The 16,203-nt window shown below is 40.8% G+C and overlaps 1 protein-coding gene across 1 annotated transcript in view; it reads right to left on the bottom strand.

The window, feature by feature from the left end:
• The window catches only part of LAMA1 (laminin subunit alpha 1), a gene marked incomplete at both ends in the record, with an annotated part of 104,085 nt that extends 89,369 nt beyond the window's left edge, over positions 1–14,716 (bottom strand). The window contains one exon of the mRNA XM_080339681.1: positions 14,635–14,716. Within this exon, the coding sequence (XP_080195807.1) occupies positions 14,635–14,716 (82 nt within the window). The remainder of the gene's footprint in view (positions 1–14,634) is intronic.
• Positions 14,717–16,203: the final 1,487 nt, after the last annotated feature.

Here is a 16,203-nt window from a genome sequence, read left to right on the forward strand (position 1 = left end):
AATAAATGACCTGAAATTGCTAACCTCTAACTGCAGGAATTAAGGCACTAATTCCCTGTTCTGAGAGTCAGCAAGAAATCTGGGGTACAACACGCAACCTGTCTTATAAACCATTTTGTGGAGATGTTGCCTAACAATATGCATTAGCTGCAGCATCAACCTGTTTGAAAAGCTGAAAGCTTCACTACAACTTACACAACAGGCTTCAGTAGCAAGACACTAGGTAGAAATCATTCTGAAAAGTGACCATTCATTTTTCTGTAGCCCCACATAGAGGAGAATTTCTGCAAGCACAACACAAAACTTTACAGGAGCTAAATAAGGGGTATGGTTTTATTAGTAGAACCTCTGCAAACTTCAATTTGCAATGTTTAGATTAAACTATTTCAGATTAAAATGAAACTTCATTATCATGACAGATCACTATCTTCTCCTAAAACTCATTTCTATTTCTTCTCATACCTTAGAGCAAAATTAATACATCAGTCAGAAATACTGGCTGGAGTAGATGAAATTTATTTAATTAAATCAGTTTTCAATATAAGAATGTATGTACTAAGTTTGTCTGTTGTCCAGTGTTTCCAATGAGGGATATTCCTCAAGATCCCTGACAAGTCTACTCTGGTGCTTTATCACTTTAAAAGTTACAAATTTTCAGCCCTCTTTGCTGCATTCATTATCTTGATTGCAGCTTTTGATTACCTGAAAGGCTGCTATCATACATGCTTTTCTTTTTTCCAGACTAAGTAAACAACCTTTTCAACCTTTCCACAGTCAATTTTCTAAACCTCTTATCCTTCTGAATTCTTGGCAGCCTGCATCTCTCCAACAGCACAGCTCCTCAGACGTCATCAGCACCAACTGAAGTAGAATAATTTCTTAAATTCTTGACAGTTTTGTTAACACACCCAAGAATAAGTTTGGCTTTCTTTTCAAGCCACTACAGTTTGGTTTGCATTGCATGCAAATGTAAATAAAATATCCTCTTCTGTTGTACTGTAGCCTGGTCAGTCATGAAAGAGAAGTATATGCCACGTCAGGCCCTGGGATGAGCTCAGCTTATCTGTAAACCAGATTACTTTTCAGACATTCAGTGAATGCTCATAAACACTTGCTTACAGAACAATCTGCTGATTATTTTACAGCTCTGATTTTGTCAAGTTTTTGCAAACCACACTTAAGCAATCCAACTGACTCACAAGAAGAACAACAATTAAAACAATCTTCTGCAATGGTTAATGTGACTAAAAACATTCTGCTTGAGCACTGCAAGCTGTTAGTGCACAAACAAAGCTACAAAAGACCACAACTTGCCACTTCCTCTGTCCAAAAGGCAAAGGGCTTCTCTGCCAAACATTTTCTGCTGCTGCTTGTAGGCACTCAGCATTGAGAGCCTTAATGTAGACAGGGTACTGCAGCAACAGGCATTTACTTACTGTGGTCTGTCTTGGGCTAGGCGATGTGCTAATGAGCATTCAGTGCTCAGAAATGTATTGGAAAGACATATAACACTGCAAATAAATAAAATGGCATTCTGTCAAATTCAGACTGCAAACATAGGAGGCAAAAGTCTGCTCACAAGAATGAACACCAGCTGTACTATTTATCCCGTGCTAGTTTCCTCCATGTAGCTTGTGAGGGTTAAAGAGCAAGAGTATGGCGTAACTTGCACATTTTCTTTAAAATTCTCAAACAGCAGCATTCAGCGAGGTCGATGGCCAGAAAGCAGCAAAGAATTCTGACATAGCATAATGTTTTTTTCCAAAAAAGGTCAGACAACCTAAACACTTAACAAAAATTTTAAATTTCAAAGTGTAAGAAACAGCATGCTAGACATAAAAGGCAATGGAAAACTGGTACAGAGAAGAAAGCATTACATCTCAATGAACTTTTAATTGCAAGATGCTAAATTTCCCAATATGAGGTATTAGGAGTATAGAGAGTTACAATCACAGAATTGTCAAACTCACTGGAAAATGTCTGTAACAAAGAAACTCAGAGTTCCAGATTAAATGTTTAGGAAAAAAAAAAAGGCCAAGCCATATTAATACAATATTAATATATCTGCTCAAGAAATTGAAGCTTCTCACCTCTGACAGATACACAGTAACGCATGTTTTCTTACACAAAGTACTGAGGTTTTTAATATCAGGGATAGGTTAGATACCAGCTTAGACTGAATGCTAACACTAAAACAATAACCTGTAGATTATGAAGCTAAGTGTTAACAAATTAGCTAATGCAAACTTTATGATGTCCCATGTTCCAAGTCCCTTTTGTGCTTGGAGCCTGCACATAGGTTTAAAATCTACAAAGACTAAGTCACAACAGGTGCACTCATGTCAGCAGAGAGTATAAGGATGCGAAGATGTGAGTCAGTGTGTAAATTCTTAACACCAAAGGAGTTTGAGCAACTAATTTTCAGTCCCATCCAGATTCCTACAAATGAGCTACCATATTTCCCAAAGGAGTGCACTTCACCCTTGATAGCCATCAGCGTAAAGTTTTAAGAGGATAGAAAACACTGGGAAATACAATAGGTTGAACAGCTTACATCACAGCCTTGAATGTATGTTCTAGTATTACAGTTTGGTCCTTAACACATTTCAGGAATCTGAGGCAGAAAAATTGAGTTATTTGGGATACAAGTGTATCAAAATGTTTTATCACAGCGATTTCTAATACCTTCAATATTTGCAGTGACTTGCTGCTTTCAATCAGAACAAACTAAGGGCCAGGAAGAAAAGAAAACTAGTTTTCATGCTAGTTTTCAGCATCAGGCAGTATTACTTGACAAAAAAGTGGGCAATTTGTGAGTACTCTATATATTATGCATTTTCAAAGTAAAATCAATATTTCTCCCATCAAGTCATGTTTTTGCAAGTATTGGGGGTTTTTTGTATGGTGTTGGCCTGTTCAAGAATTTGCCTAGAAATTGTCACGGCATTTACACCAAAGCAAAAAGAGCCAAAAGTTGACAGATGGGCAAGCTGCCAAGGAACAACAAACCTGCCAGACCATGAAATTAGTTCTTTCTTGTTCTCCCAAAGCTTCTTCCACATGTTGAGGAGGCTACATGATTGTGTTTGTTGGTTTGGGAGTTCTTTCTTTTAGCATAACACTAGCTTACCTAGTCACCTCAATCTTGGGTACAGTTTTCAGTCAAATCTGAAGTAAATACAAGCCATAGCTATTAAATATTTCAGTGTCTTGTCAGTTTTGCTTACATGCAGCCTAAAATACAATATTAGCTTACATCGATCTGACAGTAGTACTGGCAGTGTGACTGGCATGTCAAAGACAAGGGATCTCAGACATTTTTCACTTACTCTGTGTCCCAATATCAACAACACAGAACATTTTTGTTCCTGCTGATGATGGATCTAAAATAGCTTTTTTTCCCTCCTCACCTTTAACTAGAACTACCTCAATTGATTCCAAGCTGATGCAACAGTCTTCTTGTAAATGAAAATCCTGTCTCTGTTTATGCATACAAATTTCATTAGGATGAAATGTGCAGCTTTAGGCTTCACATAGAATCATTTATTATAATAAAGGAAGTTATGAGCCAAGTATCCATTAGCTCTCTCCTGATTCTAAATTTATATTCATAAATTGCAAATTCTAAGAGACCTGAGGTTGAGAGGAATTTTAAAGGTTTAGTTGTCCCAGTCACCTCTGTAGTGTCACTCAGTATCACAACCAAACAAAATGTTGCTACTTCTTTTCCTATGTAAACGTGAAGAAGGATCCCTTGAGGCAGCTGGCATCTCCTTGGGATCATAAGTGAAGTCTTATAGCAAATAGCTGCACTACAAAGGAACTCTGAGATGTATTTTTCACTTAGTTAATTTAAGCTTGTTCTTCACTAGCCATATATAAAATCGACTTTTATTTGCAGCTGTCTTAGACGAAGTTAAATTTGTATTTAAAGTGAATTTATTTTCCATTAATGAATAAAAGCTATTTCAAGTTAAAAAGTTTTTGGCATCTCAGAACTACTAGCTCTCCTGTTGTAAAAAGTCATGTTTTTTTCAGACACAGAAGAAAAATGTTTTCATTCCAGCAGGCACAAAGCCATTTTCAGGGCACATACAGCCTCCTATCACAGCCAGATCTCTCTGGGTAGAATGGAGCCTTTTCCCCCATCCTGAATGGAGTTGAGAGGATTTGCAACAATGTAACACTGAAGACACGCAAAACTTGACCATTCCCTTATCTCTACTTGTAAGATTTTTGCAATCTCTGATTTAAATGGTTAACTGGGAAATAAACAACCTCTGTAAGTTTCTTACAGTTATAACCAACTGTTCAACATGCTATAGAGGTGGTGTTCTGCTCTTTGCAAGAAGTAAAACATAGCCTGCTACTATTCTGGGCATTTTACTCTAGGCAATAAAGTAAAATCGCAAATCACCATGCTTTGTTTACTCACATCTGCTGGTCTCCAGGCACATGGATTAACAAATGTATAGGGTACATATTGCAACTATTCAGAAAGAAAATACTAACATCAAGTCACCTGTTGCACATTTCCTATGTTTCAAACTCTCACTACTTTCAAACCCTCTTTTTTTTTCAACAGTGAATGCCTTCATGAAAATCAAAGGCACTTGGGTCACACAGGATAAATTCCCAAAAAAGTATAATTTTAAGGACACAAAACCAAAAGGGAACAGTCAATATTGCAAACTTTAAAAAAAGTTCTCCTCTGTATTGTGAATGCTCAATAACTCAGCCAGCCACATTGAATCTTAATCACGTGTCCTGAAAGTATTTTGCCTTTGGCCTAAAAACAAGAATGATGCATTTCAGCCCAAAGGGCAATTTTTTAAAGAAAATTCTAACAGCCTCCTGAAGATCAGAACTGAGCTGTCAAGTAATCTAATTTAAAATTCAGCAACGCTACAGTAACACTAAAAATAATTGCAAGGCACATTTTGGATCCTACCCTGAAACACCCCAAACATTTTTGCTGATTACGGTGGGAAATACAGCACTCATATACAGCGAGCTGCAGACTGGGTAGCATGTATTTCTCTTTGTCCTTAAGAACAGAAAAAATGAGGAGGGCTGCTCAAGTTAGAGAAACTGTATCATCAGTCACTACTATGCAATATATAGAGGGGTTTTTCTTCTTCAGAGCAAACATCCCAATTTCCTCCTGCCACTGTACCACTGAGAAACCCCTTCTTACACTCTTTTCCTATCACTACAGCAGGATTTTCAGCCTACCAGAGATATCTAAACTTGGATTTGTCCATCACCACTGTTAGCTGTGGCAGTAAGCAACAGCAGATCCTTAAACCAGCTGTAAGTATCATGCAATAAAAAGTTTCTGAGCAACCTTATGTATCACTGGAGCTGAACGTCAGTGTGGCAAACTCGGATCCGTGCGAAGATACACACTGAATACAGCCATCCACTGGCAGTCATAACTTGTACCTACTGCTTCATTGCTGCCTTTAGATCATACACCATCTGTCATGACTATGGAAAGACCTATTCCGCTTCAGTCATCACACGGTTCAGCTTGAACTTCCCTGCCCAGACACATTCATCTCTCCCTGCCATTGCTTGCAAAGAGTAGCCTCCTCTGCCTCATAGGAAACCTGCACTGTGCTTTCAAGAATCATTTCTCCCATTAGAAATGCCCCCACCACAATACTATCAAATAGGCAAAGAAATAAGCTGGCACAAGTGAAGAGTGGTCATTTGACTCTGGTATTTGTATTTGCTGTGTGCCTTTAGCAATGATAAACTTGTTCTGGAAGATGCTGGCAGACACACTGTAAACTTACTTCAAGGAAGATAAATTGTGATAGGGCTTGGAAGGACTTGATTCCTCTAAGTTTTAGCTTAAAATTCACGTTTATTTCTAAAAGTCCATTTCAGTAGCAAGCTCACTTTTTTTAATCAGAAAAAAAAAAAAGTATGGTTTCTAAAATGCTGATCATTTATAGTGAGATTTATTGTTAGTATCAAAAAATACCCCTTAAAAGGGAGTCTTATTCACAAATCATGCAGTTCTAGATACATGGCAGATTTGATTTCTATTTGTAATAATGTTTTTCTTAATCCTGTAAATGAGATATTATCCCATAAAAGCAAATTGGACTACTTAGGCAACTAAAAAAGAGCCTTTACCACACTAATGCATTAGTTAGCAACTAGTGAAGGAATAAATGAAAAATAGTCTGTAGATAAATGTAAACTCACAGCAATTCTCAAAGTCAGTGGCGTTCATTTGATCCTTCATTTTCCCATCAAAATTTTTACCTCTTCAGCATATTATAATGGGTGTCTTCTAGTAGAAGTCATTGAGTACACATTTTAGAGACTCCACAGGCTAAAGCAAATAAAAGGAATCCTAGAAATTTCAACAGCATATATTTCACAAGACTAATTTAAACCAGGGTTTCCACAGACCCTGACAATTCAAAGAACCTTCACTACAACCTTCTGTTATCTAACCCTTCTCAGCCAATAAAGTAGAAACAACCTAATCATCAGAGGCATTAGCACACAGTTAAAAGCCTTTTTTGTCTTCTCTTCTTACAACAGCTCAAGATCCAAACAAAAGGCAGCACTATAAAGGCAAGTAAAATATATGAATGGAAAATAACAAAATACACATTAGCTATTCTTGCATTTGAATGAGAAAAGTCTGTAAAGGAAAACTAGACAATAAAAAGCAGTGGACTCTCTTCTGCAGTTTTATTAGTAAAAAAAAAAAGTGCCAAAGCACCTTCAGGAGATGGTTCTCTCACTTCAGTAAAGCAACAGCAGAAACAGTGGGAAGGCATAGTAACTCCATTAATTGATTTTTCAAGCACAGGCCTACTGCTGGTGCTGGGCTCTCATGGATTCGCTCGCTGTCTAGATACTCCTGGATGGACCTGGACTAACCCTGAGAAGCCTGAGAAGACTGGCCAGGCTCCATCCAACCCCGCAGCAGCTCTGCCCTGGGGAGGGAGCAGCAGGAGGAGTCCCAGGGGCAGCCATGCTCCCCAGCCTGCATTCCTCACAGGCACCCAGCTCGGCCACCCCACCTTGTGCCATCGCTGCAAAGCTTCTTCTGCTGGCACCCATGGAAACAAAAATGAGGGACAACTCTAGCTCCTGCTCCCACCCTCCCTGGAAGGGAAGCATTTGGGCAAAATCTAACTGCATTGCAAGTGCCAGTGGTTACTGTTGTTTGTTTGTTTCCCTCTCCTTCCCACACAAACATACCTTTATAGAATTCTTTGATGAGATTAGGTCTGTGACAGAAGGCAAAATGCCAGTTCTGAATCAAAACTATAAAAAAAAAAGCAAGCACCAGTACTATAGCTCCAGTTTGCATTTATACTCAATAGTTGAATTCGAAGGTTTATTAGCATAACTTGTGTCACTGATTTGTAAAGAGATAGGATTTTGTTATTAAAAACAACTTCTTGGTTCATCAGGTCCACAAGAAAAATATTATAATCAAATCAAGACAGTAGAAGTCGGTTGAAATCACGTATACACGTTCTGCACTGTCCTCTCAGCCTTTCAGCAAATAAAAGCTTATACAAATATGATAAAGGAGGCAGTGGACATAGGCCTATATTCAAGGTCATTTTGGAACAAAACAGCAGCAAAAAATGCAGGCAGAGCCAAGGGGAAAATAGTTTCCACTTCAGGAAGACAACTTCTTAAACAGCTTTTTAACCTTTATTCCCATGCGGGAATCGAGAGGGTGGCTGGATCTCACAGCACAATAAATGAGCTCACAGCAAAGAATTACATTATGCTTGCAAAATAACTTTCAAATCTGAAACTTTAATCTAAAAGAACTGGTTAGGGAATATCTCTGACAGAGTTGTTACTGTATTAAATGACAGTTTAAAAAAAGATCATCAAAAGCTAACAAGTTAAAGATGATAAAACAGAAGGAATTGCTAAAGGCTGAAATCTACTCCGCCTACACAAAGCAGCAGTGGGATCTTCATGGCCTTGCCTGGTAGGAAAAGCCCAGAAAAGATGAAACAAAACCAGCTCAGTCCATCAACCCACATTAGCTGCTGCTTTACACCTCCTGCAAGGCAGGACCACTTGTGGGAAGGGCAGTGGGTGAGACTGCCTGCCATGCACCCCCCTCCTTTCCAACACCCTCTCAGCCATCAGAGCAGCAGCGATTTCCCAGTAAGACTTAAAAAAAAAATAATCAAGTTTTGGGGTAAAACCAAACCATCCTATAGGTCTGTTTTGCTCTGCTACGAACACATGGGAAAACTTCTCACAAACCATAACTGCTGCTTCACATCAGGAGGGGAAGTCTAAATTATATGCATCTATGTATCTCTGTAATAAGGATATTGAAAGCTTATACTTTGATAGTATTTTTATTGCCCTACCCTTCTTTCTAATTTTTAGAGTGTTACTTATATCTACTGTAACTACAAAATAAATATTCTAGTTTTTCCTGTAAAATTTGGATGTATACAGCTTTTGATACCAGAAATACATATAAAACAATTACATTTTGGGGCAAAAGCAGTTTTGTCCCCACTAAAAACACAGAATTATTGACAAATCATTAAAATAAAGTCCTCAAATAGCAGAAATAACTAAAAAAATAATTAACACATATATACTTAAACTTTTTTTGCTCTGACCCACAAGCAAATGAAACACTCACCTCAAACCCAGAGAGCTGTACCCATATCCTAGTGCCCAGAGGCACTACATACAGATTCTGTTGTCTTAAGTACCCCAAAACATATAAAGCATGGAGTACCTTCATCCAGAGTACCTCTTAAGTATCTAAAAACATATAAAAATGGGAAGTTTGACTGATAGGCGCCTAAAGTTTATGCCAATTAACAAATTACAGTTCCTGCAGTTGACCTAACCAATCTCATCTTGCAAAACTTCTCCAACACACTTTTCCTCTGATTGGTCAGGAAGGGATGCCTGGAGGACAGAAAAAAATAGACACAGGAGAAGGCAGCAAACCTCACCTGAAGATCTTGTGTAAGATTGCTGTAAATACCAACAACTGATTAACACGCACTGATAGTCCTGAATTTCCAGAGATGCATTTTCTAAACCCTCAGGGAATGAAGAAAATATTTATGACAGACAGGGTTTTTTTAATCTTAATCTTCAGTCTACTTAGAATGCTTCAATGGGATTTTTCTCTGTCACATAACTTTGTACTCTGAGAAAAGAAATAGTCTGTGGCTTGTTCGTGCTGACTTTCTTGGAAAATAAGTGAGGGAAAACACACAAAGCAGATTTTAAATTTAGGACTTCCTAATCAAGGCCAAGCACAATGTTTTCCCCACAGAATGTCAAAGGTGTTCTTTGCAGATCATCAGAAAAACTGACATTTCTCATGGTTCTTTCTTCCCCTCTCCCATCCTGAAGTTAGATCAGCAAAATTTGAACCTAGTTGAGATCCATTACCTTTTATTTTATTCTTTTTACGTTACAAATTCCTTCTAATATGATCAAGCCCTATTTCTCTTTAATGGACGTATCAAAATGTATGTGTTGCCTCTTATGAATTTAGGGAACCTTTTTAACACAATTGTACCCAAGGTTCATGGGGACACGTAGTGTGGCCTCTGAGGTCATTTCACAGACAGGTCATCTAAAACTGGCAGTTACAAGCAGAGTTTAATAATAAAAAGACAGGCCATGAAGTACATCAGTACAGTATATGTACTGATGAGGTACGTATGTAGAGACAAGCATACTGACCTACTACAGCCAATTTAAAGCCAGCTGGCCTCCTTTAACATCTCACCCTTCTCCCTCCTGCCCCCCAAACTTGTTCTTTCTTAGATCACTTTGATCCCTGCCTCCCTCTCCTTGTTTTTGGCCCTTCCTCTACTCATCTCAAAATATGGCTTGCGCAACCCCAAAATGTTCTTTCCCTGTGTTCCATGAGTCCCGTACCCCTGTAGACAGCCACCACCCCCTACACACACCCTGTGAGCTCTGGAGAACTGCTCCCATAACTCACAGTGATGGCTGCCATGGGACAGCTCTGGCAGGGGCTCATTTCTCTGGGTTCATTACTGGGATCACCCCACCTTGTTCCTCTGTGCTCCTTTGTGTGTGCAGGCATGAGACTTATCATGTAATCTAACAAGTTAATAAGAGCATAGACAGTTAATAAGTATCTTGTGGCCCTGCTACTTAACCTACATGAAGGCACAAGGTTCACTGTAACTGAGGTTTTCCAACCAAGAGAAAAATATGAGAAATTAAGCCAAGTAAACCATTCTTCCTAATTTTGCCAAAAATTTGTGCTTACCACAACATTAAGCGATTCTGCCTCAGACTCCTATCATATTTTTAGCAGATCAGTCTCCTGCCTCACACTGCAAATTGCAATCAGCACTGCCTCTCAAGGGACCTTCAGGTTTTTTTAGTGTTCTTTCATCAGAAAACAACATGCACACCAGTGGCAGCTAGCAGAAGTGTTAAAATAAAATATGTTAAAATAAAGACCAACTTCGTAGATAGAAACCGTTCCATTTCCCTTATCATTTAACTCTTTATTGCAGATTTCATGAAAGTCTGGTATATGAGACTAATGGAAAAAAGATCTGTTCAAGCAAATAGCATATACCAACCTAAGATGAAGTATATCAAAATACCTATGACACTTTTTTTTCATGTCAGACAGAAAGCATTTGAGAATGCAACAACCAGCACAAGAAGTCTTGCCTTAAAGTTCCAAGATCATCCAAGTACATTCTGGAAGTCTGGCTATCAGTTCTAAAAGTGTCACAGGAAACTAAAACAATACACAAAGCACCTCTGGATGCATGAGGTGGTAGCAAGGCAACTAAGAGTGTAAGATCTACCTATTTAGGTTTGTAGACTAAAGGCCAGATCTAAAAAATTAAAAAAAAAAAAAGCCAAAGTATCTTCCTGCCAAATGATGCCATATCTACAATTAAAGCACATCACCTCTGAGGCAGAATTCATCATTCTAAATTAGCCACCAGCAGTCCTTCTCCACTTAGTGAGTGGACAGTCATCCTTCTGAGTGGTGCCAGGCTTGAGTGACCCCAAAAAAAAATTGCTCCTGAATTTAGACACGTGGTTCACCTGATTGGTGCTTGCAACAGAAGTAAATAAAACAGAAGGCCTGAGAGTTGATTCTCCTTCCATCTTTGACTGCCCTAAAAATCCAACTACACCATCAGCTTTTTATCTTGCCCATTCCGCTTCTGCATCCATTCAACTTGCATTCTTTGCTGCACAGTAGCTCAGTTTCAGAGCTTTGAAGAGATTTCGTACATACTTCCCCCTCCCTTGCATTACCTGTCACAGTAACTTGGTAATGCAGCACTCTATTAAGAAATCGCAAATGTGGGTTCAAACCATCTCAAACTAAGGAGATGAACTTAAATCTCCTACTTCCTGGGCAACTGCTCTAACAATCTGAGTTACAAGCAAATCATATCACTTATGCTTCAGCAAAAAATGTGGTTGCTGACCATAATGTCACGATTTGTTTATTAGTCATAGCCTAAGTATACTTACTAAACCAGATTCTTGAAGTAAGCTAGGTTTGGAACCCAAACGATGATAAGCATGAGAACAACCCAAGTTCAGCTCTGCCCAGATGAAGCACCCCAGGCGCCTTCCTGAGTACTGAGCATCAGCACTTAAAAGACTATTGTTCCAAAACCCCAGGCAGGAACGATGGAGCAGGAGGCTGCTACAGCACACCAGCTTACAAAAACAAGCTGAGGTGAGAGGCAGCTGAGGAAACATTTAGTCTACAACTACAGCCTTGAAAGTTACCATTACCACACATTCACAGTAGCAAGAGTTTTTTTAATTATAGACAAATCACTCGAGAGTGACAGAATCAAATTTAGGAAATAGAGGCAATAGCATGCAAAATCATTAATTCATTTCCTTTCATACTTTGTAGACCTGCATCATTGTTACCTCTAGTATAATTAAGAATACCTTCCAACAGGTGAAAGCTGCTACATAAGTCTCCAAAATAGCTATTTGCTCCTCAGGTTGTAAAATAACTCTCATATGGATCCAGACACCAGTGATACATGCTTCATGAGTTACTCCATTAGTGGATACAAAAGACTCAATTGAAAATACAAACTCAACTTTTCAACATGATGGGGGCACTTTAACAGAACACCTGCTATTAAAATACCAACTGAATTTTAGAGGTATGTAGATATTAATCTTTAGGCTGAAAGAACCAATCATTAACCTTCAAAGCTGTTCAGTGCAGTGACTTTACTATTCTGTGTTTCTCAGACTGCAGCACTTTCCAACAGAATCTTGCAACTGTTGTATGCTCCAGTTTCCCCATCTGGTGACAGGACAAAAGTGGGAATGAATGAAGAGAAAAATCAAGAAATTCTGAGAGCTCTATCAAGATACTCTCCATGGACATGCCAAAATACCTTTCCCCCAAACTTCTCCAGTGCTCCTGCAACGGCTCCAAGAAATCTTTCCAGCCACACCACAAACTGTATTTTTATATCATCACAATGCTTACAAGTTTGAGCTTCAGCTGCTTACTTTCTGCAAAAGCAACATGGCTATTCTAATCTGCATTGCATTCTTCACATTGTTTTAGGATCAGTTATCTTGAATTCTGTTTTTTCTAAGGCAGTTATCCACCAGGGGAGTTCAATACTCACTGCTTCCTCGGACAATCTGTGCTCTCATGCTGAGAAAAAACAAATGCTATCAACTTAATCTAATAGAAGAATGGTCTCCTGACCTGATCTTTCAACTAGAAAAATATAATTATGAATTTAAATAGCCCCAGGAGGGCTGGCTTAGGAGCAATTAAATATACTGGTATCTTTGATCACCGATATAAAAATATGCATTTAATCAAGATGCCTCTAACAATGTGAGCTGCTGTATAAAAACTGGAATATCAGCACTAAACTATTTGCAAAAGCTGCAGCAGATGACCGTAGTGTGATAATTGCAAATTTTTATGAAAAAAAGGTATGGACCCTTGTCACCAGTATTTGATTAGCTTTAGGAAAATCAATACCTTTTTAAACTGTGTGCAAACACACATATTCAAATACAAGTTAATACAGAATTAAGGTTATTTGGTGTGCCTAAGATGATAACTTATTAAAAAGAAAAAAGTGAAAAGTCATTTTGCATCATTTTGTGCAGCTTTGCATTTATTTCCAAGACTGAATTTTCATAACCAAGGTGAAGTGTATTTATTTACAAGCTGAAATGTATGGACTCTGTAGTTTACTTTGTCTTGATTTTGTTTTCCTTACGTCGAGGATGAAGTTTTGTACACAATACTAACAAACACACTCGCTTTTACTGCAGCGTGTATACATCCAGACGATAATCTCCCACACCATATCCATCTTGAGCACCACATTTCACCATAAAGAAATCTAAGTCATGCATCTGCACAACATATGCCTTGCAACCATTTTCCATTCTCAGTTTTTGCTTTTTAATTGAGACCTAACGCGCCTGGGAACTAGCGTGCTGGGAGAGGAGATCGGCAGAAATTGTGCTGTCGATGCCACCAGGAGCTGAATGAAGCCAAAGGTGGGAGCATCTGGTATCTACCGGTGCTTTCCCTCATAACCCAGCACGCCGCAGAGTCAACTACTGTTGACCCGCTAAGAGAGAGTGAATTGCTGCTGCTCACCAACTTCAGGCTCACTAGGAAAACACGAGTTACGTGCTGAGCACGCTGAACAAAGAGAATGTGTGTGATGAAGTTACTCGGAAAGCGAGAACTCTCCGCGGAGCGTCCCGGTATCCCGGCTGCAATGCACCGGCCAGCCCCACGTGCAAAAAAAAGAAAGAATAACTTTCGTTCATTATCTCCATTACATCCTCATACTACCTCAGTCTCATGCCTGGAAAGTGGTTTTGATCCTCTCTCTACACGTATAACTGAGCTTAATCTGGTTTATATTAGCGTCAGCATGAGGCATCCTCCGGCTTTGCCTCCTCCTCTCCTTTCTCCGTGAGTGAGACCCCCGGGACTGCGACCCCTGGCCGGCTCCGGCTCCGTCACCCGCCGGGGCAGGGGCTGCACTGGGGGCTCTGCCGCGATGGGGCAGGCGGCGCTGGGGGCCCGGGCCGCCCGCCAGCCCGCCCCCCTGCCCCGGGGAGCGGGGCAGCGGCTGTGCCGCCGGGGCCGCCACCTCCCCCGGGTTTCTGCCGCTCCACAGGGTTTCTCGGCTCCCACAAAGCGAGTGGGCGGCCCCGGAGGCAGCCGGGCAGAGTGGCCCCCGCCGCCGAGGGAGAAGAAAGGGCTTCAGGAAAGTGCGGGGGAGGGCGGCTACACATCGCGGAGCTGAGGGGAGAGGAGGAATAAAGGAGTGGGGGACGCAGAGAGCGTGGCACGAAGGCGAGCAGCACAGCCGGAGTCCAGCCCACCTCCCCACGCGGGGGTCCCCTTGCAGCATAGCACGGCTCCCCCCTACTGGCACCACCCGGCGGGGGCTGGGGGCACGCCGCCAACGCTCCCCCAGCCTCGCGGGGGTGAAAGCCTGCCCCAGGACGCCGCGGGCGGCTGCAAACTAACTTCGCACGCATTGTATTGCATTGCATTGCAAAGAGTGCGCACCTCCGCACCCCCGAGAGCCCCACCGCGCTCACCTCGGGGCTGGCCCTGCCCTGGCGCCCAGAGCAGCGAAGTCGCCGCCAGCAGCGCCAGCAGCCACCGCCCGCCGCTGCCCATCGCCGCCACTGCCGCCGGGAAGGGACGCTGCCCGTCCCACCGAGCACGCCCGCCTTATATGCTCTCCCACCGCCCCCAGCCCGCCCCGCCCCGCCGGGGGCTAGGTCACACACTCACATTCTCCCACACTGACGGACCCCTCACCCCGCACCACACGTGTCCATCCCCGCAAAATCGACCCCAAAGAAACACTTGCAGCCCGGCCGCGCATTGCGGGGGATGCGCAGGGTGCGACGAGCCCGAGTTCGGTGCCTAAGAAGTTTCGGAAAGCTGTAGTCGAAGCTTTTCGCAAGAAGGGAGAGAAGGGAAAGGTGGGTTACTTGAAATAACAGGGTAAAACTATGTGGGGGGAGAAAACATTGCTAAACTAATTCAATATGCAGCTTGCCTATGTGGCTGATATTTTCAGGTGTTTTAAAAAAATCAGTCTGCTGACGCTTTTCTTGTAAATTTCTCATTTCCACTTTGAAACTTCATGCCAGTGCTGATATCCACCATGTTTGTAAATGAAACTAATTCTCTCCTCAGTTGGCAAACTGAGAAATAGACTACATTTGTCACATAGGAAGTTTTTGCAACTTTTAAATGACCAATTACCTCTTGAAACTAGCATAAAACACAACAAACTAGCTGTAGAATTTCCTTAAGATAGAGACCCTTATTTAACACTTCAGAACAGTCCATTTCCATTAGGCTTTCCTGGTTTAAGGTTTGTCAGTCGCAGCTCACATCTATAGTACTCCTTAACGAGTATTTGAAGTAAGTTGCAGCAAGGAACAACATTTTCCTGGGAAAAGAACTGTATGCTCAAAGTGAGTTGGTTGAGGTAAGGGAATTTTAGTAAAACGATAGTGTCTTCCAAATGTGAATCCCCACTGGCTATGCATGTTGCTTACTCTTTAGGAAAACACTGTGCTGCTCTGTATGGTGTTGCATTTAAAACCATATTTCAAAATGCAATAATGTGTATGAGTTGCATGAGCAGAATTAAACTGCCAGTGTGTTCTTCAAATTAGGAAAGCTCTTTGTGGAGTTCAGACTTCAGCCTGGTTGGCATTTGTTTTCATTAATCAGGTAAAAAAAATCAGGAAAAGAATAGTAATTTACAAATTTTGTATAAAATAAAGCTATTTCTTATCATACAGCTCAGAGTTATGAGCTGTACTTGAGAAGTCATCACAATGTTTATATTCAAAACATAAACAAACAGGAAAAATCTACAGGTCAAGGAGATAAAAATTGAAAAAATTCTGCCATAAAACCCTATCAAAGGCCTTCAAGCCTGCAAATAAATAACACCCCACATCTGTCCCTACCAACAGATCTGTCCTTTGCTCACACCAGGAACTTCTTAAATTTCAGGACAGGCAAGGGGGAGGAAAGCAAAATATCTGTGGAGAGAAAAGTCAACAAATTTCAAGAGCCAAAGTGTCGTTTGTTGTAAAATCATAGAGGTCACGTTAAGGAATCCTCTGTTCAGGATCACA

The sequence above is a fragment of the Nesoenas mayeri genome (genome assembly GCF_963082525.1).
Source record: "Nesoenas mayeri genome assembly, chromosome: 2".
Lineage (NCBI taxonomy): Eukaryota > Metazoa > Chordata > Aves > Columbiformes > Columbidae > Nesoenas > Nesoenas mayeri.